The following is a 25,786-nucleotide window of genomic DNA, read 5'->3' as shown; positions in this document are numbered from 1 at the left end:
GCTAAGTGAACTGAGAGAGAGAAAATCAAATACTGCATGTTCTCACTTATAAGTGGGGGCTAAACAATGGATACACATGTATACAAAGACAGAAATAATAGACAATAGGAATTTCAAAACGGAGGACGGTTGGGTGGGGCGAGTGTTTAAAAATAACCTGTTAGGTACAATGTCCAATAGTTGGGTGTTGGGTAGACTAGAAGCCTAACCCCCACAATTACATAATATACCCATGTAACAAACATGCACACATGACCCCTGATGTGGTTTGGCTCTGTGTCCTCACCCAAATCTCATTTTGAATTGTAATCCGAATTGTAATCCCCAAGTGCTGAGGGAGGGACCTGGTGGGAGCTGATTGGATCATGGGGGCAGTATTCCCCATGCTGTTCTCATAATAGTGAGTGAATTCTCATCAGAGCTGATTTTTTTTTAAATTTTTTTTTCCTGGCACAAGGCTTTTCATTCTAACAGCACTGGGTGGGCCCAACCCACCTGCCAGACAGTTCCCAGGAGTGAGGCTGGTCTTTCCTAGCAAGTAAGACACAGTTTTGTTAGGTGAGTGAGCAGCTCCTCCCTTAGTCCAGGGAGAGCCCCCACTCCACTGGGTGATGAAACTCTGGCTTTTTGGAGGCCTGGCAATGCACAGAGGCCCTTCCTCTCCAGGAATGCCCGGGTTCACATGGTCCACTTCAGACATCTGGTCTCCTGGTGGGTCCCCAGACAGCACACGGTGCAATACCAGGCACCACAGCTGACACAGGTGTAGGGGGAGGGGAAGCCGCAGACAGCACAGAAGGAGCGCTGTGGCCGCGACAGGGACTCTGCACAGGCTATCAGGTAGTTGGGGCCCTTGGCCACACTCAAGTTCTGCTCCTCCAGCAGGGCCTGAAAGTTTTTTTGGAAGCGAAGTTGAAAATGATCACCTCGGGTTTTCTTCTTTTACTGTCTGGTGTCTGCATCATCATCGAACTGTGGCAGTCTCTTGCTGAGCTGAGGGAGTCCCACATGGGGGTCGTCCTGGAAGTTGTCATTCTCCAGGACTTCTAGCTGCCAGTTGATGCGACACTGCCAGCTGGCCCAGTCCAGCACCCGTTGCTGCCCAGGGTCCTGGGAGTGGACTTCATTGAATAGAAAGAGACCCTTTGCTTGCTTCCTTGACAAGATTCCAGACCTTCTCCATGTCCAGCAATGCTGCTCGGGCTCCAGCTTGGCTGCTCTCCCTGCCTCTACGGAGGTGGTAGCTGGTCCTCTTCTCTGCTCAGTCTATGCACTCTTCCTGAAGTTTTCTTCTCCACCATTTGCACAACCCAACTGATCTGATGGTTTTATAAATGACAGTTTTCCCTGCTCTCTCTCTCTGCTGCCACCATGTAAGACATGCCTTGCTACCCCTTTGCCTTCCACCATGATTGTAAGTTTCCCGAGGCCTCCCCAGCCATGCAGAACTGTGCGTCAATTAAACCTCTTTTGTTTACAAATTACCCAGTCTCGGGTGGTATTCTTTACAGCAATGTAAAAACGGACCAATATAACTCCCAAATCTAAAATAAAATAAAATTTTAAAAGCTTAGAAATTGAGAGAAAACTTTCAAACCTGATAAAATGGTAAAAATTCATGAACAGAGAATTCACACACACACACACACACACACACACACACACACACACACACACGCCCTTAGCTCTTCATCTCTATGGTATTCTTCCCTAAGATATGTAACTTCAGACTAATCATGAGAAAACATCAGATAATCCAAATTGATTGGCATGCTGCAAAACAGCTGACCAGAATTGAAAGTATCAAGGTCATCTAAAACAAGGAAAGACTGAGAAATAGTTATGGGTCAAAAGAGACTAAGGAGACATATTCACCAAACACAATGTGGTGTCATGGATTGTTCCTCAAAACAAACCCCAGAAAGGACATTAATGGAAAGCTGGTAAAATACAAACACATTCTGTGCTTTAGTTAATATTGCTGTAATAAAGTAGTTACTTAGTTTTGAGAAATGTGTTGTGATTATGTAAGATGCTAACTCAAAGGAAGATCGGTGAAGTGGATAAAGGAACTCTGCACTCTTCTGACACTCTTGGATAACTCTAAAATTATTTCAAAATATATATGGAAATATATATGGAATATATATTCAAAATATGTATGGAAATATAAATATACGCGACTACTCAGTGAAGCATTGTTTATAATTGCAAAACATTGGAAACAAGCTGAATGTTCATATACAGTAGTGGTTGAATAAACTATGGTACATCTATATAAAGGACAACTGTGTAGTTATAAAAAGAAGGAAGAAAACTCCTGTGATTATCATCAGAGCAATTTCCAGGATCTATTAAAAATTGTGTATACAATTTTTGCCTTTTGTGTAAGAAAGAAGAAAGAAAAAGAAAGTAAAGAAAAAGAGGAAGGGGCTCTCCCTCTCCCTCTCCCTCTCCCTCCCCCTCCCCCTCTCCCCACGGTCTCCCTCTAATGCCCAGCGGAAGCTGGACTGTACTGCTGCCATCTCGGCTCACTGCAACCTGATTCTCCTGCCTCAGCCTGCCGAGTGCCTGCGATTGCAGGCGCGCGCAGCCACGCCTGACTGGTTTTCGTATTTTTTTGGTGGAGATGGGGTTTCGCTGTGTTGGCCGGGCTGGTCAGCCAGATGGAAAAAGAAAAAGTAAAACCGTCTCTTCAAACTTCACATGATCTTTCATATAGAATATCCTAAGAAGCCCACTAAAAACAGTATTATTTCTAACAAAAGTAATTCAGCAAGACTTCAGGGTATGAGATCAATATGAAAAATCATTTGTATTTTCCCTACTAGTAATGAAGAATCTGAAAAAGGAATTAAGAAAATAATTCCATTTTCAATACCATCAAAAGGAATAGAATACTTAGGAATGCATTTAACAAAAGAAGTTCAACTCTTATGCTCTGAAAACTACAGAACCCTGCTGAAGAAAATTAAAGATCTAAATAACTGAAAAAGCATCCCATCCATGTTCATGGGTCAGAAGACATGATGTTGCTGAGATGACAATGCTCCTCAAATCTATCTACAGATCCAGTGCAATCCCTATCACAGTCTCAAAGAATCCCCAAAGAATCTCTTCTTTGTAGAAATTGGTAAGCTGATTATACAATTCATATGGAATTGCAAGAGACCCACAAATGCCAAAATAGTCTTGAAAAAGAGTAAAGTAGAAAGACTCACACTTCTCAATTTAAAAATTTACTACAAAGTAGAAATAATGAAAACAGTGAAATACTGGCACAAGGACAGACAGATAGATCAATAGAACAGAATTGTGAGTCCAGAAATAAAGCCATACATCTATGGTCACTTTTTAAAAATTGTACTTTAAGTTCTAGGGTACATGTACACAACGTGCAGGTTTGTTACATATGTATACGTGTGCTGTGTTTGTTTACTGCACCCATTAACTCATCATTTACATTAGGTATTTCTCCTACTACTATCCCTCTCCAAGCCCCCTGACCCCACGACAGGCCCCAGTGTGTGATGTTCCCTGCCCTGTGTCCAAGGGTTCTCACTGTTCAATTCTCACCTATGAGTGAGAACATGCGATGTTTGGTTTTCTGTCCTTGTGATAGTTTGCTCAGAATGATGATTTCCAGCTTCATCCATGTCGCTACAAAGGACATGAACTCATCCTTTTTTATGACTGCATAGTATTCCATGGTGTATATATGCCACATTTTTTTGATCCAGTCTATCATTGATGGACATTTGAGTTGGTTCCAAGTCTTTGCTATTGTGAACAGTGCCGCAGTAAACATATGTGTGCGTGTGTCTTTATAGTAGCAGTTTTTATAATCCTTTGGGTATATACCCAGTAATGGGATGGCTGGGTCAAATGGTATTTCTAGTTCTAGATCCCTGAGGAATCGCCACACTGACTTCCACAATGGTTGAACTAGTTTACAGTCCCACCAACTGTGTAAAAGTGTTCCTATTTCTCCACATCTTCTCCAGCACCTGTTGTTTCCTGACTTTTTAATGATCACCATTCTAACTGGTGTGAGATGGTATCTCATTGTGGTTTTGATTTGTATTTCTCCAATGACCAGGGGTGATGAGGATTTTTTCATGTGTCTGTTGGCTGCATAAATGTCTTCTTTTGAGAAGTGTCTGTTCATATCCTTTGCCCACTTTTTCATGGGGTTGTTTGATTTTTTTCTTGTAAATTTAAGTTGTTTGTAGATTCTGGATATTAGCCCTTTGTCAGATGGGTAGATTGCAAACATTTTCTCCCATTCTGTAGGCTGCGTGTTCACTCTGATGGTGGTTTCTTTTGCTGTGCAGAAGCTCTTTAGTTTAATTAGATCCCATTTATCTATTTTGGCTTTTGTTGCCATTGCTTTTGGTGTTTTAGTCATGAAGTCCTTGCCCATGCCTATGTCCTGAATGGTATTGCCTAGGTTTTCTTCTAGGGTTTTTATGGTTTTAGGTCTAACATTTAAGTCTTTAATCCATCTTGAATTAATTTTTGTATAAGGTGTAAGGAAGGGATCCAGTTTCAGCTTTCTACATATGGCTAGCCAGTTTTCCCAGCACCATTTATTAAATAGGGAATCCTTTCCCCATTTACTTTTGTCAGGTTTGTCAAAGGTCAGATGGTTGTAGGTGTGTGGTGTTATTTCTGAGGCCTCTGTTCTGTTCCATTGGTCTAGTTCTCTGTTTTGGTACCAGTACCATGCTGTTTTGGTTACTGTAGGCTTGTAGTATAGTTTGAAGTCAGGTAGTATGATGCCTCCAGCTTTGTTCTTTTGGCTGAGGATTGTCTTGGCAATGCGGACTCTTTTTTGGTTCCATATAAACTTTAAAGTAGTTTTTTCCAATTCTGTGAAGAAAGTCATTGGTAGCTTGATGGGGATGGCATTGAACCTATAAATTACCTTGGGAAGTATGGCCATTTTCACGATATTGATTCTTCCTATCCATGAGCATGGAATGTTCTTCCATTTGTTTGTGTCCTCTTTTATTTCACTGAGCAGTGGTTTGTAGTTCTCCTTGAAGAGGTCCTTCACATCCCTTGTAAGTTGGATTCCTAGGTATTTTATTCTCTTTGAAGCAATTGTGAATGGGAGTTCACTCATGATTTGGCTCTCTGTTTGTCTGTTATGGGTGTACAAGAATGCTTACGATTTTCGCACATTGATTTTGTATCCTGAGATTTTGCTGAAGTTGCTTATCAGCTTAAGAAGATTTTGGGCTGAGACGATGGGGTTTTCTAAATATACAATCATGTCATCTGCAAACAGGGACAATTTGACTTTCTCTTTTCCCAACTGAATACCCTTTATTTCCTTCTCTTGCCTGATTGCCCTGGCCAGAACTTCCAACACTACTTTGAATAGGACTGGTGAGAGAGGGCATCCCTGTCTTGTGCCAGTTTTCAAAGGGAATGCTTCCAGTTTTTGCCCATTCAGTATGATACTGGCTGTGGGTTTGTCACATATAGTTCTTATTATTTTGAGATACATTCCATCAATACCTAGTTTATTGAGAGTTTTTAGCAAGAAAGGCTATTGAATTTTGTCAAAGGCCTTTTCTGCATCTATTGAGATAATCATGTGGTTTTTGTCTTTGGTTCTGTTTATGTGATGTAAAATCATTTATTGATTTGCATATGTTGAACCAGCCTTGCATCCCAGGGATGAAGCCAACTTGATCTTGGTGGCTAAGCTTTTTGATGTGCTGCTGGACTCGGTTTGCCAATATTTTATTGAGGATTTTTGCATCGATGTTCATCAGGGATATTGGTCTAAAAAAATTCTCTTTTTTTTTGTTGTGTCCTTACCAGGCTTTGGTATCAGGATGATGCTGGCCTCATACAATGAGTTAGGGAGGATTCCCTCTTTTTCTATTGATTGGAATAGTTTCAGAAGGAATGGTACCAGCTCTTCTTTTTACCTCTGGTAGAATTCAGCTGTGAATCCATCTGGTCCTGGACTTTTTTTGGTTGGTAGGCTATTAACTATTGCCTCAAATTCAGAGCCTGTTATTGGTCTATTCAGCGATTCAACTTCTTCCTGGTTTAGTCCTGTGAGGGTGTATGTGTCCAGAAATTTATTCATTTCTTCTAGATTTTCTAGTGTATTTGCATAGAGGTGTTTGTAGTATTCTCTGATAGTAGTTTGTATCTCTGTGGGATTGGTGGTGATATGCCCTTTATCATTTTTGTCTATTTGATTCTTCTCTCTTTTCTTCTTTATTAGTCTTGCTAGCAGTCTATCAGTTTTGTTGATCTTTTCAAAAAACCAGCTCCTGGATTCATTGATTTTTTTGAAGGGTTTTTTGTGTCTCTATCTCCTTCAGTTCTGCTCTGATCTTAGTTATTTCTTGCCTTCTGCTAGCTTTTGAATGTGTTTGCTCTTGCTTCTCTAGTTCTTTTAATTGTGATGTTAGGGTGTCAATTTTAGATCTTTCCTGCTTTCTCTTGTGGGCATTTAGTGCTATAAATTTCCCTCTACACACTGCTTTAAATGTGTCCCAGAGATTCTGGTACATTGTGTCATCGTTCTCATTGGTTTCAAAGAACATCTTTATTTCTGCCTTCGTTATTTACCCAGTAGTTATTTAGGAGCAGGTTGTTAAGTTTCCATGTAGTTGTGCAGTTTTGAGTGAGTTTCTTAATCCTGGGTTCTAATTTGATTGCAGTGTGGTCTGAGAGACAGTTTGTTGTGATTTCTGTTCTTTTACATTTGTTGAGGAGTGCTTTACTTCCAACCATGTGGTCAATTTTGGAATAAGTGTGATACGGTTCTGAGAAGAATGTATATTCTGTTGATTTGGGGTGGAGAGTTCTGTAGATGCCTATTAGGTCTGCTTGGTGCAGAGCTGAGCTCAAGTCCTGGATATCCTTGTTAACCTTCTGTCTCGTTGATCTGTCTAATATTGACAGTGGGGTGTTAAAGTCTCCCATTATTATCGTGTGGGAGTCTAAGTCTCTTTTTAGGTCTCTAAGAACTTGATTTATGAATCTGGGTGCTCCTGTACTGGGTGCATATATATTTAGGATAGTTAGCTCTTCTTGTTGAATTGATCCCTTTACCATTATGTAATGGCCTTGTCTCTTTTGATCTTTGCTGGTTTAAAGTCTGTTTTATCAGAGACTAGGATTGCAACCCCTGCTTTTTTTTGCTTTCCATTTGTTTGGTAGATCTTTCTCCATCCCTTTATTTTGAGCCTATGTGTGTCTCTGCACATGAGATGGGTCTCCTGAATAGAGCACACTGATGGGTCTTGACTCTTTATCCAATTTGCCAGTCTGTGTCTTTTAATTGGGGCATTTAGCCCATTTACATTTAAGGTTAATATTGTTATGTGTGAATTTGATCCTGTCATTATGATGTTAGCCTGTTACTTTGCCCATTAGTTCATGCAGTTTCTTCCTAGCTTTGATGGTCTTTACAATTTGGCATGTTTTTGCAGTGGCTGGTACCGGTTGTTCCTTTCCATGTTTAGTGCTTCCTGCAGGAGCTCTTGTAGGGCAGGCCTGGTGGTGACAAAATCTCTCAGCATTTGCTTGTCTGTAAAGGATTTTATTTCTCCTTCACTTATGAAGTTTAGTTTGGCTGGATATGAAATTCTGGGTTGAAAATTCTTTTCTTTAAGAATGCTGAATATTGGCCCCCACTCTCTTCTGGCTTATAGAGTTTCTGCCAAGAGAGCCACTGTTAGTCTGATGGGCTTCCCTTTGTGGGTAACCCAACCTTTCTCTCTGGCTGCCCTTAACATTTTTTCCTTCATTTCAACCTTGGTGAATCTGTCAATTATGTGTCTTGGGGTTGCTCTTCTCGAGGAGTATCTTTGTGGTGTTCTCTGTATTTCCTGAATTTGAATGTTGGTCTGCCTTGCTAGGTTGGGGAAGTTCTCCTGGATAATATCCTGAAGAATGTTTTCCAGCTTGGTTCCATTCTCCCTCTCACTTTCAGGTACACCAATCAAACGTAGATTTGGTCTTTTCACATAGTCCCATATTTCTTGGAGGCTTTGTTTCTTTTTACTCTTTTTTCTCTAAACTTCTCTTTTCACTTCATTTCATTAATTTGATCTTCAATCACTGATACCCTTTCTTCCAGTTGATCAAATGGGCTACTGAAGCTTGTGCATGCATCACATAGTTCTCTTGCCATGGCTTTTAGCTCCATCGGGTCATTTAAAGTCTTTTCTACACTGTTTATTCTAGTTAGTCATTCACCTAATCTTTTTTCAAGGTTTTTAGCTTCCTTGCAATGAGTTTGAACATCCTCCTTTAGCTTGGAGAAGTTTGTTATTACCGACTTTCTGAAGCCTACTTCTGCCAACTCGTCAAAGTCATTCTCCATCCAGCTTTGTTCCATTGCTGGCGAGGCACTGTGACCCTTTGGAGGAGAAGGGATGCTCTGGTTTTTAGAATTTTCAGCTTTTCTGCTCTGGTTTCTCCCCATCTTTGTGGTTTTATCTACCTTTGGTCTTTGATGATGGTGACCTACAGATGGGGTTTTGGTGTGGATATTCTTTTTTGTTGATGCTGATGCTATTCCTTTCTGTTTGTTAGTTTTCCTTCTAACAGTCAGGTCCCTCAGCTGCAGGTCTGTTGGAGTTTGCTGGAGGTCCACTCCAGACCCTGTTTGCCTGGGTATCACCAGCAGAGGCTGTGGAACAGCAAATATTGCTGCCTGATACTTCCTCTGGAAGCTTCATCTCAGAGGGCCACCCAGCTGTATGAGGTGTCAGTTGGCCCCTACTGGGAGGTGTATCTAAGTTAGGCTACACAGGGGTCAGGGACCCACTTGAGGAGGCAGTCTGTCTGTTCTCAGAGCTTAAATACCGTGCTGGGAGAACCACTGCTCTCTTCAGAGCTGTCAGACAGGGACTTTTAAGTCTGCAGAAGTTTCTGCTGCCTTTTGTTCAGCTGTGCCCTGCCCCGAGAGGTGGAGTCTACAGAGGCAGGTGGGCCTCATTGAGCTGTGGTGGGCTCCACCCAGTTCGAGCTTCCCAGCTGCTTTGTTTACTTACTCAAGCCTCAGCAAGGGTGGACGCCCCTCCCCTAGACAGGCTTGCTGCCTTGCAGTTCAATCTTGGACTAGCAGTGAGCAAGGCTCCATGGGCGTGGGACCCACTGAGCCATGCGTGGGATATAATATCCTGGTGTGCCATTTGCTAAGACTGTTGGAAAAGCTCATTATTTAGGTGGCAGCGTTCTGATTTTCCAGGTATAGTCTGTCACAGCTTCCCTTGGCTAGGAAAGGGAAATCCCGTGACTGCTTGCACTTCCCAGGTGAGGCGATGCCCTGTCCTGCTTTGGCTCACACTCCATGGGCTGCACCCACTGTCCAGCCAGTCCCAATGAGATGAACCAGGTATCTCAGCTGGAAATGCAGAAATCACCATCTTCTGCATCGATCACACTGGGAGCTGCAGACTGGAGCTGTTCCTATATGGCCATCTTGGAACAGACCACCCCTGTCACCTGACTTTTTTACAAAGGTGCCAAGACCATCCATTGGGGACAGAATAATCTTTCCAACAAATGGTATTGAAACTTGATAACTATGTGGAAAAGAATGAAGTTGGGTTCTTATCTCAGACCATATATGAAAATTAATCTGAAATTGATCAAAGATCTAATCATAAGAGCAAAAAATAACAGTCTTAGAAGGAAACATAGATGTAATCCTTACTGACCTTGGGTTTGGTGAAGGTCATGGCACCAAGAATATGAGCAAGAAAAGAAAAAATAGATAGTTTGGACTTCACCAAAATTGAAAACATGTGTGCTTCAAAGCACACTCTCAAAAGTGAAAGGACAAACCACAGAATGGGAGACAGTATTTGCTAATCATCTATATGATCAGGGATTTGTATCATGAGTATATAAAGTACTCTTACAATCAAGGAAGATAAACAAATGGCCAAAAAACACAGGCAAAGATACTCAATGTCATTAGTCATATGGGAAATGCAAATCAAAACCACAATGAGATGGCACTTCACATCTACTAGAAAGACTAAAATAAAAAACGTCAGGTAATAACAAGTGCTAGAACCCTCATACATGGCTGGTGGGACTGTAAAATGGTGCAGTCACTCTGGAAAACAGTCTCATAGTCTCTTTAATAATTATCTAGAGAGTTACCATAGAACCCAACAATTCCACTACTAGGAATATACCTAAGAGAACACAAGTCCAAGTTTCCATGATGGCAGTGTACAAGCAAGCTGGCTTCCCTCCCATCTCAAAGAAAACCAAAACCAAATACACAGCACTGAGATTATCACCAGCAATATCCCAGGACTCAAATATGAGGATGAGATAGTTCCTGGGGCCACAGAAAAGTAAAAAAACTCCTAGAGCAGATGTAAGAAAATGGGATTTACATGCCCACAATGCCCCTCTCCCCAGTCTGCTCAGCACCAAATGTGCAGAACATTTCCCCCTGACTCACAGTTTCTACACTGGACAAAGTGACATGGAGGCAGACAACCAGCTTCCTTCCCATGTTGGGTTTCCTGGCAGGAGACCTGCCCCTGCTTCAACCTAGAGGTATCAACAGGAGTGCCTGAAGGGAAAAATATTTCTGAGGAAAGTCAGAGACAAAAGGGGAAATGGGACTCCCATCCCACCCTTGAAAACTCTGCTGTGTAACTCAGCCAAAGGAGACACTAAATCATGTGGCTGTTCACAGTGCCATGCTGTAGGAAGTAAGTCCCACAGGCCCCCAGGCATGCAGCCCTGGTCAGCCTTCCCACATGACCAGGATATCCTCTTGGGGCCTCTCTCTTTGGGACTGGTAGTACTCTACTGTTGACTAGAACCAAGGCAAAGTTGGGCTTAAGTTGCCATCTAGTGCAGAAGAGGAGGCAGCAACCTAGCAGGAAAAAAGGAAAGAAACAGATAAATTACAAAAATCTCTAATGAAACATATCCAGTAAAAACCAGGCTGGGTGTGGTGGCTCACACCTGTAATCCCAGCACTTTGGGAGGTCGAGGTGGGAAGATCACTTGAGCCCAGGAGTTTGAAAGCAGCTTGGGCAACACAGGAAAACCTCATCTCTATTAAAAAAAAAAACAAAATTAGCTGGTCTGAATTACTCAGGAGACTGAGGTAGCAGGATCACCTGAGCCTGGAATGTGGAGTTGCAGTGAGCCACAATCACCACCACATTCCAGCCTGGGTGACAGAGTGAGACCTTGTCTTAAAACACACACACACACACACACACACACACACACACACACACACACACACACACGAAACAAAAAGAAGCCAGACAGAGAAGTCTGAAATAAATACATAATTCTTCTGTGCAAGGACATAGACATACATTCACAAGAAACAATGGCAAACAGGGAGCCATGACCTCCCCAACCGAACAAGGCAAGGAACCAGTAACTGACCCTAAAGAGACAGCAATATGTGAATTCTCTGACCAAGAATTCAAAATAGTAGTTTTAAGGAAACTCAGTGATCTCCAAGATAACAAAGAAAAGCAATTCAGAAATTTATGAGAAATAATTAACGAAGACACTGAAATAATCTAAAAAGTCAAACAGAAACCTTGGAAATGAGAGATATATTTGCTGAACTGAAAAATTCATTACAGGCTTTCAACAGCAAAATAAATAAAGCAGAGGTAAGAATCAATGAACCTGAAGACAGCTATTTGAAAGTACACAAAGGAGAAAAAAGAGAGAAGAATGAAAAGGAATGGCAATAACCTATAAGATATAGAAAATTACCTCAAAAGACCAAATCTAAGAATTACTGGTGTTTAAGAGGGAGTTAAGCAAGCACCAGGGGTAGGAAGCTGTTCAAAAAATAAAAACAGAAAAATTTCCAAAACTTGAAGAAGAGATAAATATTCAGGTACAGGAAAGTTAGAGAACACCAAAGAGATCTGACCCAAATAGGACTACCCTGACACATATAATAATCAAACTCTTAAAGGTCAAGGACAAAAAGAGGACCCTAAAAATGGCAAGAGAAAATAGGCAGACATGTAAAGGAGCTCCAGTTCATCTGGCAACAGAATTCTTAAGGGAAACTCTACAGGCCAGGAGTGAGTGGTATGACATTTTGAAAGCGTTGAACAGAAAAAAAAATCCTCAACTGTCATCCAAGAATAATGTATCCAGCAAAACTGGACTTCAAATATGAAGGAGAAATAAAGTCTCTCCCAAACAAAAGCTGAGAGAATTCACCACCACCACATCTGTCTTACAAGAAACACTAAAGGGAGCTCTTCAAACTGAAAGAAAAAAACACTCATGTATAAAAAGAAAACATCTGAAAGTATAAAACCTAGGGTAAAATTAAGTACACAGACAAACCAAAATATTGCAATGCTGTAACTGCAGTGTGCAACCCACTCATAACTTTAGTATGAAGCGCAAAGACAAAACTACCAAAATCAATTAATAGCTACAGCAACTGATTATAATAAAACCACAAAGTAATCCCTGAATACAGAGCAAGGGAGGGAAGAACAGATATGAATAGGGACTCCACTATGAGTGCTCAAGTACATGCAGGCCAACAAATGCTCATGAACATCTCCACTAAACAATATTTTTTTTTATTTTTCTCTTACAACAAACCATAAATGGGCCACCTAGAGGAGCAGTGGATAAGGGTCTCTGGCTTACAAGGGAATAATGGAGAGCAACATTTCTCTGCGGAACAGGTGAAGATGGTCAGACCCTCCAAGGAGGGGTCCTCATGGCAATATATTGCTGACTATGATAGAGGCAAAACTCAGCAACAGTTTTGACACCCCCAGCCTCACAGTTCCTTCTGGAAGCTCCTCCTCAGTTACTTCATCGGGTAACATGTCCCTTTCAAGATTAGTAGGTCCTCCTGCATTGCAAACCATGCTATTACAACAACGAACCCAGTAGAAGCTATTAGTTTTGAAGATTTTTCTTGGGGCTTCAGGAGGCTGTTCAGCTGCATATACAAATGTGCAGTTGTGTGTACAGTTCTTATAAACAAGTAGTTCACAAGAATTTATGCCTAAAAAAAGAAGCAGCAATGAAAATAATTGATTTCACATTTTCTGCTTGTAAATATTGAAGCACATACACCTCACATTCAACCATAATTAGCTCCATGTACACATTCTACACTCCCAGCTGTGATAATATTGTCTAGAACACTTGACTGAGAGAGAATATCCAAGTCCACTAGCGGGTCTCATCACTCCCAGAACAACTTCTTCTGGAGACAGTTTTCTATCTAACCTGCCATCTTTAGGCCTCTGGCCCTCCCAAAATGATATTATGGTACCCTGTCATGTAGCTACGCACAATGAAATGTCCTGTTCATTTCTTATGGTAAGAATTCTAGAGCCCGAGAAATTAAATGCAGACCAGAAATCATGTTTCACTTATGGTCTAGAGATCACATGCACCTTTAACAGAGGTGCCCATATTAATGTAGCCTTAACTAGATTTTCTGCAGTTGGCAAGACCCTTCTAGGGTAAACCCCTTCCTGGGACCCTCAGCCTGGTGTTTCAGTCTGCTGGACCAACATATAAATGCTCTTGAGCCCTTGGTGCCAACCTCCTCCCCAGTACAGACTTGATGCACCATTCCAACTAGGTACATGTTATCCAATGGACACGCCCTCTGGTGAAGGTTATCGATCGCAACTAATGTGATCACGACTAATGTGATCAATAACCTTCGCTAGAGGGCTTGTCCAGTGGCCTCAGCTGACCAATGCCACCTGACCAAAGCTCCATCTAACACCTCCTTCAAGAATCCCTGGGTTAAATACCTTGGCCCTCATCACTACTTCTGTTCCCCTCGAAGTCTATCCAGTGTTTACACAAATACTTTATTCTGGAACTTACCATAATTGATTTATCTATTCATGGCTCTGGGTCTTGTCTCCTCTATAACACCAGAAACAACTGAGGAATACGAACCAGTCACTTGTTTTCTGTTATTTTCCATTTAAAAAGTTTATTGGAGTTCACCATTCTACAGAAATGTGCCTGACCATAAGTCCACAACTCAATGGATTGTCACCAAGTGCCCACAGCCAGTACTCAGCATGCAGCATCAGAAACAGAGCTGCGAGAGAGCCCCAGGATTCTTCACTCTGTTCCTCCACGCAGACACGGCTGTGAGCAGCCCAGGCCAAAGACAGGAAATGTATGGGCTTCTAAACCTATAGGTTAGTTCTGTTTGGTTTTGAACTTTATGAAATGAAATTATACATTATATCTGCTTTTGTGGATGGCTTCTTTTGCTCTAATCTGTGTTTATGAAATTTATCCCTATTGTTGCACACTGTTGTATATTGTTCATTCTCAAAATTGCATAGCATTACATTGGTGAACATACCACAATTTATTGTTGATGGACATTGAGGTTGTTTCTGGTTTTTGTCTACTCCAAATAGTGCTGCAATGAATACTCTTGTCTTGTATTTGCCTTGAGGTGAGCCTGTATAAGCTTTTTTATAATTAGCTATGTACCTAGGAGTAGAAGCGCTGAGTCTCAGTGTTTGATACGCAGCTTTAGCAGACAACGTCGAAGAGTTTTCTACACTGGGTTGAACTTATCTATAGTCTGAGGGATTGTGCACACTTCAGAACCCTGACAACACGTGGTATGATCACTTTAGGATATTGAGTCATTTCCTGTGGTGTTATTGTGTTGTGGTTTTAAGCTGCATTTCTTTCAAGAAGAACGACAGTGAACAACTTTTCTTATGTATGTTACACATTCAGACACCATTTTCTGGCAAATTCCCTTTAAACCTTTTGTTTAAATTTCCATTGATCAGTTTTTTATTAATTCATAGGAATAAGTTCATTATATTATGAACACAAGTACTTTAGTAAATACATGTTTTGAAATGCTTTTTCCTCATCCGTGGCTTGCGGTTATACTATTTCACAGGTATCTTCTTAGGAACAGAAGTTTTGAAGTTAAAGGTAATTCAACCTATCAATTTCATTCTTATGTGACTAGCACTATTTTGTTCGATTTTTTAAATTCTTAATTCCTAAAAGTCATAAATACAGCATTTTACATTTTTCTCTAAAAACTTTATTGGTTTAATATTTACATTGAGATCTACAAACCATCTGAAACTGCTTCTTTTATATGGTGCAGATATTGTGTATAAATATCTAACATATCCACCACTGCTCAGCGCAGAGAAGTGTCTTTACCTACTGCACTGCAGGGTCAACTTTGTCAGAGATCAAGAAACCAGAAGTATGTGGCTTTTTCTGAATTATTTCTCTTCTAGTGTTGTTATCTTTCAATCCTGACCACAGGATCCAACACCAAACCGTTTTGATTAAGGAAACTATATGAATAATTTTGATAGTTCAGAGCACAAGTCCTCGAGCTTTTTTCTTTTTCCCCAAGACTGCTTTGGCTATTCCTAGCCCTTCATATTTTCAAAAAGCATTTGGCACCAACTTGTCAAAACACAAACACACCCCTGCTGAGACTTTGACTGAAATTCTTTTGGATTTGTAGGTTAATTAGAGAAGAGATATCCTTACTCTTTTGATTCTCATGATCCATAAGTATAGTGTACAATTCCATGTGTTTAAGTCTTTAATGGTGTTTTAAGTCTTCAATAGTGTTCTTGCAGTTTGAGTGTTGAAATCTTGCACAAATCCAGTTAGATTTGTGGTACTTGATTTTGTGATACTTTAAAGAGCACCATTCCTTGGATTTCATTTTCAATCTGTTTCTTGATGTACAAAAGGACAACTGATTTTGTAAACTGATTTTTGAATACTTATCTTGTATCCAGGATCTTTCCTAAAGATATCTGTTATTTGAAGTTTGTTGTCTCTGATGAACAGTAAGCAGTTTAAATTCTTTCTTTCTCCTCTCCATGAGACTTAATACTTCCTCTTGCCTAACTGAACTACCTAAGAACTCCAGTTCCATTGGGAATAGAAGTGGTGATGGTAGACATTTCCCTCAGAGATTTGGAAAGGGTGTTGGATTTTATCAAAACATTTCAGCATCTACAATCATCTCTGCCCTTTTCTTTGTTAATATGGTGAATTAAACTGATGGGTTTCAAATTGTAAACCACATTGCAATTCTGTTATTGAATCCACAAGGTAGTGGGGTTATGGTGTGTGTGTGTGTGTGTGTGTGTGTGTGTGTGTGTGTGTGTGTGTGTATGAACCTTTTATTTTAAAAATAGTTTTAGGTTTTCAGAAAAGTTGCAGAGATAGTGCAGAGTTCCTATATGCCTCATACCCAGGCCCCTTGTCTCAGGACACTGCCTGCGTTTCTTTCCATAGAGGTCTTTTGCTTACCATCCTGCACAGCCCCAGAAATCAGCAAATCTCCTGAAAGGAAAAATGTCCCAGCATTCCAGCATTCCCAATTTCTTTGTCCTAATATCCATCAGGGTTCATTCAGGAAAATGGAGCCTCTAAAACAGTCTAGGTCTAAGTTATTAAATAAAAGTGTTACAGCTGCCATGACCATGGGGGAGCCAAGAAAGGAAGTCAGTCAGGTAAGGCTGAAGATCAGAGGAACAGTCCAGAGCTAGGTCACTTACACTGGGGCAGGCTGGAACAGCCCAACTCTGCAGGGCAATATCAAAGGCCATGCACCGTTATCCTCTCAAGTAAGGCTGTGCAGAGGAGTCTCTTGCAGAGACGTTTAAACTGCGCCACTGGAGTACCCATCACCTAGGCAGGCCAGTGGCCAAATACCTGCTGGAGTCTTAGAATTGCTTTCAGTCAAAGGCTCAAAAGTGGAGAAGATGGGGTGGACATGAAGGAGGACAGATTGGAGTCCACCAGTGTCCTTCACTTCACTAAACCATCGTGACCTTCCAGAAGAGTGATCTCTGCTTCACCCATACCTTGCGAATCTCACTCAAGTTCCTCTTTTTGCCAACTATTACCCCATGAGGGAGTTATGGGAAAGATAGTTCTCAGCCTCATTTAGAGGCAGTAATCCCAACATGACAAAACCATGCCATCAAGGTCCCCAGCAGTGGCCACTGTGGAGACAAAGCCCAGATTCTCAGCCTCCTGCTCATGTCCCAAATCAGCAGTTGGTCTGAAGAAGAGGTGTGTATGAGTCTCTTCTCACGCTGCTATAAAGAACTGCCCGAGACTGGGCAATTTATAAAGGAAAGAGGTTTAACTGACTCACAGTTCCGCGTGGCTGGGGAGGCCTCAGGAAACTTACAATGACAGCAGAAGGGGTAGCAAACACATGCTTCAAATGATGGCAGGAAGGAGAAGTGCCGGGGAAAAGCTCCTTATAAAACCATCAGATCTTGTGGGAACTCACTATCACGAGAACATCATGAGGGTAACCACCCACATGATTCAACTACCTCCCACCAGGTCCCTCCCATGACACACGGGGATTATGGGAGTTACAATTCAAGATGAGATCTGGGTGGGGACATAGCCAAACCACACCGAGGTGGTAATCAGGGGATTATTTTTGCACAAAGCTTAGAACACAGAATGACATGTGAAGTTGCAAGCACAACCACAGACACCGGGGACAAAAGGGCTACAGGAAAGGCCCTGAGCAGGGCCCCAGACAAGGCCTCCACCTGTGCGCCAGGACATACACTGGCTGCACCCTCCCTGCTTGCTCCATTGGTCACTGGGCCTCTGGCCATACATCTTCTGCAGGTTAGGGCCCTGGGGAGAGAGGGCACCAGAGGGCTCTGAGGAAGAAGCAAGAGCATCCTGGAAGTGCAGGCTGTGCCCTGACCTCATGCTTGTCCTTCCCATCTGTGTGTGGTAGGTTTTTCCCTGGGGGGAGTCCATGGCCCATCCACTGCTTTGATATGCCGAGCTGGAAGCACTCTCTAGACTACCAGAAATTGAATGGCCAGTGAGGACTCGCCCAGGCAGCATGGGGTGTCTACACACACAACCAGGGACAGTAGAGGCTCTGAGGTCCAGCAATGCTCCTACCCCCTGGAGACGCTGCAGATGTGTGGACAGATTGTACTACTTTGCAGAGTACCTGGCTCTACAAGATGATGCATGCTGGCCTATCATGAGGCTGAGACCAAAGCGTGCAGAAACGCACTCAGGATGGGAGGACATGAGGGAAGGGGAAACAGAGCTGGGTGCAGAGAAGAAAGCAGACTGGCCCTGGCCCCAGAAACTACCCAGGTAGGGGACTAATCTACAATGTGTCAAAATGACAAAGAGTACTTACGAATGGAGATTGTCATACAGCGCCTAATATGATACGGACATACTCTAATGTTGGGACAGTTGAAGTCATTTATGACCGCACAGTCATGGCATCTCAAACTGTAAGTCCCTGAGAGGGGAGAAAGCAGGCTTCAGGCTTCTGCTCCACCACGCCTTTTCCACCCATTACCAGCTCACTCCACCCTTCTTCAACGGCCAGACCTTCCCCTCTGCTTCCAAGGACTTCTCCTAGCCTGCACAGCTCAGCTCTCTATGCAGTCTGAGTCTGGCCCAGGCTAGCTCCTGGGAGGGAGGCCAGGCACAAGGAGAGCTTTCCCTGCTCTCCAACGCAGGCTCCAGAGAGCGCCATTGGTGGTCACATATGGGATTGCTATGCTCTGCAGACCTGGCTCACCTCGCCAAGGAAGACTGGATACTCACAGGGGTCCGGCATCCTCCTGGGTTTCCCTGGACAGAGCCCCTCCTGCCTGGCGCTGATGGGGAAGGGCCACATCAAAGTTCCCCCTTGGTCCCTGGTCAGCTGTTCCTTCATCCTAACCCTCTCCTTGCTCATGACTACTCCTGGACTGCCCTAGTGCCCACCCCTGATTACACAGACAATGCAGGCCCCAGCTAACGGAGACTTGCTCCACGTTGCAGCCAATCATCCCAGTGACCCCCAGCACCCCAGGTGAATTCTCGTCCTCTCCAGGACAGTGAGAGGGAATGATACTTACACTGAGCGCGCATGGTGGCATTGGCTGCCACCAATGGGAGCTCCATGGCTAGGAGTAAGGCAAAGAGGAGCATCACTTCACGCAGGAGCCTGGACCTGAAGGGAAGGAGCCCCATACAACACGTTAGTGAGCCATGGCTCCTTGGCCAGCTCTATGCCCCTGGCCTCAACGGCCTCATGAGTCTCCCTGACTCTGCCCACCTGAATGCCTCCCCCACTGGGCCAGTAGCTCCTCGGGTAAGGCACTGGGGTCGGGCAGGTCTCACCCACACACGAGGCTTCGCCAGGCCTGTGCCCTCACCTCAGACAAACTCGCTGTCACTCCTCGAGCCAGGGAGGTCCTGGGGCTGCTTCATGTGGCAGCTCACCCAAGGGTCCCCACGCTCCGAAATATTTTTCTGTATCTGCTGGTTGATTCTGAACCTCAACAGCGGCTTGTGAAATGTTCTCAAATACTCCGCCCACTGACGCGCTTCCCGCTCCCACATACAGCTCAGCAACACGAGGGCCGAGGTGACTACAGAAGGGGAGCGAGGGCAGAACATGCCAGAAGCCCAACTTGAAGGCATCTTCAGTGTCATTACGAGAGAACTCCCCTCCCAAAATCAAGTCTTCCTTCACCCTGGGCATCACTGAGCCATCAGCTAATTACTGGCAAGGGGAGGGTCTGGGGCACCTCACACCTGAGTCCTGATGCCAGCACTGTGGGCTCAGAAACGCCCCCCAGGTCACCAATCAGTTGCCACAACTGAGACATTTTCTCGCAGGGACCCAACTGCACCCTTACTCCTGCAAACGCGCTGTCTCCATCCCCTACCCCCCTTCAGCAGCCCGACTCAAGGGGGAAGCTCCATCTCCCTGGCTGGGAGCAGGTCAGCCCGCAGTGCTCAGTGGGGCAACTCCCTGGGCCCAGCTGCTGATGCCTGCTGACTCCCCTCACGCGAAGGCCCCACCTGGAGGGGGTCAGAGCCTGATCTGTAGCTCCCTCCACCGCAGGAGCAGCTGGGGCTACAAAACTAGAAGCTGACTGTGCAGCAAGAAGCCACACCCCAGGGATAGGGACGATCAGGATCCAGTACCCACTTTGCCCCACCCTGTGTACCAAGTCCAGCTCCAGTGGGCAAGGCTGAGATTCAAAATGCCCCTAGCCCTAGGTCATCAAGTTTGGGAAAAAAGATGGGCTGGTACCTCTGGGATGCAGGAGACCAAGACTGAGGGCCTGTCAGTGTCCACCCTTGGAAGGGGCTCCTGACTCGCCCGGCCAGCCAGCCTCCCTAGGTGGATCTCCTACCCACTCCATGCCCATTCCCCTGAGACCCAGCAGCCCCATCTCCACTCTGTCCTGCCTGCTTTCCCTGGATGCCTCCTTCACTCATCCAACACTTGCTCCCAAAGCTGGGCTCAAGGGCACCTACTGACCCAGAGCATGTACACTGAGGCCCTCTTCCTCCATGAGGGCACAGCAGACATTCTGAACACCCTTCCACTGTCAATGCCCAGAGCACATGCAGGAAAACTCCCATCAAATGTGTTCACTGATTTCCAGCTGGATCTTGGGGCAGATGGGAAAATACCCAAGAGCTACAATGGAATACTAGAAGAAAGCAAACTGGAAAGTCCACAGTAACTGTATGATTTCCTGGGGCACAGGTTGACACCCAGCGCCCAGAGCTTTAGGTTTTGTAGTAGAACAGGTCCTGGAGACAGAGCCAGGGCCGAGGTGAGTGGGAAATGAGAGCTTGGATTCCTTCACAGAGCATGGCTCCTCAAGACTAAAGGTGTCAGAGAAGCAGAGTGGGCTAGAAAATGTGGATCATCAGCATCAGCAAACAGAGACCCTGGTAACTTCGGGCCTCATCTTCCAGAGGATGCATGAAAACAGTGTGTTTCCCAGGAATTCCTTACCCAGAGGCTTTCTCAACAGTCAGTCTGGAGTTAGAACGTGTATGACTGTGTGATCATAAACCCCAGACACAAAAACCACTTGCAAGTGGTCATGAGTCATCCTCACCCTGGGAAGCCAACAGAAACCATCACTGGAGGGGGACATACCCTCCACTCAGACCCCCAGTCTCCGGTTGACTAATGACAAATACAAATGTGCCACAGATAACCAGAGGCACAGAAGTGATTAAGCCCCCAGGAGCAAAGGCAGAAGAAACAAAGTCTCCAAGTTAGACTCCCAAGGAATTCCCATATAGGAATGATTGGAGGCAAATGTAAACATACAGCCTTGAAAAGTCAGGAAAAAATCAGGTCACTTCCACTTCTACATGGGATGCAGTAGGTTGTGGCTGCTCAGAATGTGACAACCGGGCAAATCAATCCACAGAGTTAAAAGTCACATTTGAAAGGCCCTTGGACAGATATGGAAGCACCAAGGCCCACGTAAACTGAAATTCCGAAGAGGGCGAACCCTTCCCAGGGTACCCTTTGTCACTGCAAATACATTTGTCAGTTTGGGCACCAGCTGAAAGCCAGGCTGGCTACAGACAGGGACTCCAGTAGGGAATGCAAACCAGAGTGCTGTCTTGGCTCACGGGGGACCAAAGTGGCCCAGAATCTCCAGGTACCTAAAGATCAAGACAGTTTTCCCATGGAAGAGCCTCCAAGTGCTGTGGTGGGAGGGACCCTGGGGAGTCAGAGAAGGCCAAGTAGAATCCCCCCCAGTGTGGCAGATCCCAGGAGACAGAGTGCCCCTAGAAGGAGCCTGCCACAGTCACACCACTGGTCTCCATCATAAGCCAGTGGCCCCGATGGAACAGGTGTGTGGGATGAGGTTCAAGGGGAAAGTCAAAGCCTAGAAAGGGAAACCCATCCGAGCTGAGGATTCGGTGTGAAAGGTGAGCATACAAATTGGGTCACCCTTGTCACACCCAACTAAGGCAGAGTGCCAGGTAGGGAGACCATTCAGCACTCAGGATAGAAAACATTGCTCCAAGAATGTACTTCTCTGAGGCCTGACTGCTGAAACTGCCTGCGGTAACCTGAAACCAGTTTTATCTGATGGCTACTGAGACCACCTGCTGCAACTCTAAGCCTCGGTTCACCCACTGCTGTCACTGATTCACTCATCAACCAGAGCTTGCCAGCTCCCCAAAATCCTACTAGTGCCAATGAAACTCAGACAGCAATATGTACTATTTCTCTTCTTTATAAAAAAGAGACATAGTTTCTTTTCTTTTTTTTTGAAACAGTCTCGCTCTGTCCTGCAGGTTGGAGTTGGAGTGCAATGGCGTGATCTCGGCTCACTACAACCTCCACCTCCAGGGTTCAAGCAGTTCTCCTGCCTCAGCCTCCTGAGTAGCTGGGACTATGGGCGCACGCCACTACGCCCAGCTAATTTTTGTATTTTTAGTAGAGACGGGGTTTCACTATGTTGGCCACACTGGTCTTGAACTCCTGACCTCAAGTGATCTGCCTGCCTCAGCCTCTCAAAGTGCTGGGATTACAGGTGTGAGCCACTGCAAATTTTAAAAATCCTTCTCTTTGTTCTTCGGACATACTGAATGCCAGCCCGTCTACCCCCATACCCCTAATTACAATTATTTCCTCCCAAAGAAAAGATTTCAATTTCAGAAAGTCATCTATTTTATTTGACTTCAACACGAGACAAGCCACACTCTGTAGGAGAAGGGGAAGGGCACCGCTCAAGATGGCTTCAGTTAGGGTTAGAGACAGGGCCGGCTCCAGAGGCAGCCAGGGTCAGGTTGAAGCCGCAAGCATCCCAATTGGCCTCCACCTTTGAGCAAGCCAGTAGTCCAGGCCTTCCCACAGGCTCCTGGAGAGAGGAGAGGGCACACATCCCCAGTAGTAACATACAACCGCCTCCAAGCTTTCCAGCTATTTTGTACGCAACGCAAGATGTTCAATAAAAACATCACAGGATATGTAAGAATTAGGAATAAATTATTGCTAATCAATAAAACAACAATAGAAATAAACCCACAGTTCACTCAAATGTTGACATTAGCATACAAGTACTTTAAAAATTCTAATGAGAGCATTAAAGAGCAAGAGAAAAAGATTACTAAATTGATTTTTTAAAGATGAAAAAATTTAAAAAATAACAGGATGTGTAAGAGGCAGAAATAAGGGACTATAGTATGAATTATTTCTACACCACCATACTTCTGACCCTAAATATGTGAGTTTTTACACACGAACCAGTTCTCCAACTCTCTGGACACTGACTGTCCAACATTTCAATTCAATTCTGACACTGCCTTGAGTAGGGCAGACCCCACAGGTGAAGGGCTCAGTCCCACCCTAATGCCCCCACTTCAGATGCCAATCACAAGTCTGGGCCACGTGTACTTCTGACTGCCCAGTTATAAATCAAGGGTTTCCAAGACCACCTCCTCCTAGACAATTTGCTAGAACAGCTTACAGAGCACAAGAAAACAGTTTACTTACTATTACCAGTTTATCACAAAGGTGACAACTCAGGAACCGTGAAACGGAAGAGATGCATGGGGCAAATACAGGGTAAGCTTAAGATGGCTTCAGACAAAAAGAGTAGGAATATTTTATTATCAGCAGACCCACTACAAGAAATACTGAGTTTATAACATATATAGAAATAAAGTATATGACAATATCACAAAGCAAAGGAGGCTGTAGAACTGAAAGGCAGAAACAGTTACGTCAGCGTCGGCGAGTGCAGGCTTCCAGGCAAAAAACATTGCAAGAGGTGACAAGGACAGATACTTCAGGGCCGAATGCAGTTTCGGACACTCAGAGTCCATTTTCTGACTATGGTGGCATTAAGCAATAAGTCACCCCAGAAGGATTAACTGGAAAATCCTCATCTGTTTGGAACTTAAGAACACACCTCCAAATAAGAAATGGACCCCCAAATCCTTCTCGATAGAAGTCAAGAATATTTTGGGCAAAGTCATAATAAAGAATGAAAAATAGAAACCTGGCAGAAGTAGCCTGAAGGGACACGGAAGGAAAAGCAGGGCTCCATTAGAAAAGGCAAAAAGACTGGAAACGAAGGCCTCCTTCTCTCCTTCGAAAGCAAGGAGCCAGAAAAGAATGAGCAGCAGAACGTGGCAAGGGCTGCGGCCCGAGACCCCCGCCTTGGGGAATCACAGACAGTGTGGGGGTGGGGCGGCCCCCGGGACACCCCGAGGGAAGGGGGCTCAAGAACTGAACGGAGCCCCAGCCCCAGACTCTCGAGGGAAGTTGAGCTGTAAGGGGAGGGGGACCCTGGGACCCCTGAGGGAAGCGGAGTTGGGGTGCTGGCATCTCCCTGGGACCCCTGAGCATAGTTGGGGGGTCTCCCTGGGACCCTGAGGGGAATGGAGTAGGGGGCGTCTCCCCAGGAACCTGAGGCGAGTGGAGTTTGAGGGGTCCCCCTGGTACCCCTGAGAGGAGCTGAGTTCGGGGGGTCTCCCTGGGGCTCCGAGGGGAGTGGAGATCCCAGGGGAGTGGGGGCACCCCATCCAGGGAAGCGCGGCGCACCCCCAGGCGGCGTCCTGGCGGCCCAAGCAGCTGACGAGGAGGCTGCCCTGCCGGGCTGCCTCAGCGGGGCCCCTGGGCAGACTCCAGTCTCACGCCTGGGTCCCGACCCGCCTCAGGAAACTCACCTGTGCCCCTCGGAGCCTGCAGTGTGCGTGCCCGCCGCCTCCAGCGATCTGAGCCTCCCGCGCCGACCGCCCCACCCGCTTTCTGGAACTTTCGGGGGCCTCCGCCGGCCGCACAGCTCCGCCCTCCTTCCGGACCCTCAAAGCCCCGTCCCCAGGCTCCAGGCCTCCAGCCCATCTGCCAGTGTTCAAAGGTTGGCAGGGTCGCCCTTGGGGCTCCCAGGGGAAAATATTTCTCACAGAAATCTGCACACCCTGGCTCCATCCACGCTCCCTTTAGGAAAGCCACGGGGAATGTTCTAGAAGCGCACGGCCCTGGCTGCTGGAGAAACGGGACAGCAGCCACCCTCGGCAGCCTGTTGGCACCGCCCAGGCCCACCCTGCCCTCAAGGTCCCAGTCCACCTGCCTCGTTCCTGGACCCTCCCTCTAGGGGGTCCCGCCATCACCATAACCCCTGGGGACCCCGGGAGCCCCTCCGCTCAGGGTGTGACCCCGTCGCCTCTGGAGCCGGCCCTGTCCCTAACCCTGACCAAAGCCAGCTTGAGCGGTGCCCTTGCCCTTCAGCCCCGCCAGCGCCCACCTGTGCAGAGGTTTCAGGGGGAGACCTGCCTGGCTTTCGCTTGAGCTCCTGCCATTTTGCCTCCAAGCTGTGTGTGGCCAGGGACAGCTGGCTTCACCCGAGCATCTCCTACACCATGTGGCTTGTCTCTTGTCGAAGTCATATAAAATAGGTGAATTTCTGAAATTGAAATGTTTTATTTGGGAGGAAATAACTGCAATTAGGGGCATGGGGGCAGACTGGCTGGCCTTCAGTATGTCCAAAGAACAAAGAAAAGGCTTTTTTAAATTCGCGGTGGCTCACACCTGTAATCCCAGCATTTTGGGAGGCTGAGGCGGGCAGATCATTTGAGGTCAGGAGTTCAAGACCAGAGTGGTCAACATGGTGAAACCCCGTCTCTACTAAAAATACAAAAATTAGCTGGGTGTGGTGGTGCGTGCCTGTAGTCCCAGCTACTCAGGAGGCTGAGGCAGGAGAATCCCTTGATCCCGGGAGGTGGAGGTTGTAGTGAGCCAAGATCGCGCCATTGCGCTCCAACCTGCAGGACAGATCAAGTCTCTGTCTCAAAAAAAAAAGGAACTATGTCTCTTTTTTATAAAGAAGAGAAATAGTACATATTGCTGTCTGAGTTTCATTGGCACTAGTAGGATTTTGGAGAGCTGGCAAGCTCTGGTTGATGAGTGAATCAGTGACAGCAGTGGGTGAAC

General features: G+C 45.2%; 1 protein-coding gene and 1 pseudogene across 1 annotated transcript; both read right to left on the bottom strand.

Annotated features, from left to right (window-relative positions):
• Positions 1-9,725, bottom strand: LOC100971921 (zinc finger HIT domain-containing protein 1-like; annotated as a pseudogene).
• On the bottom strand, positions 6,196-24,606 carry GML (glycosylphosphatidylinositol anchored molecule like). Its single transcript, XM_003819476.4, has 4 exons — positions 24,523-24,606; positions 18,930-19,024; positions 18,215-18,322; positions 6,196-13,033 (listed from the first exon to the last, which is right to left on the bottom strand). The coding sequence occupies exons 2-4, from the start codon at positions 19,000-19,002 to the stop codon at positions 12,738-12,740; spliced, it is 477 nt and encodes a 158-aa protein (XP_003819524.1). The 5' UTR covers positions 19,003-19,024; positions 24,523-24,606; the 3' UTR covers positions 6,196-12,737.
• Between the last annotated feature and the right edge of the window lie 1,180 nt (positions 24,607-25,786).

This window comes from Pan paniscus, chromosome 7 (assembly GCF_029289425.2).
Source record: "Pan paniscus chromosome 7, NHGRI_mPanPan1-v2.0_pri, whole genome shotgun sequence".
NCBI classification, from domain to species: Eukaryota; Metazoa; Chordata; class Mammalia; order Primates; family Hominidae; genus Pan; species Pan paniscus.
Note: the sequence above shows the minus strand (reverse complement) of the source record. Positions and strands in the feature narration are given on the sequence as shown.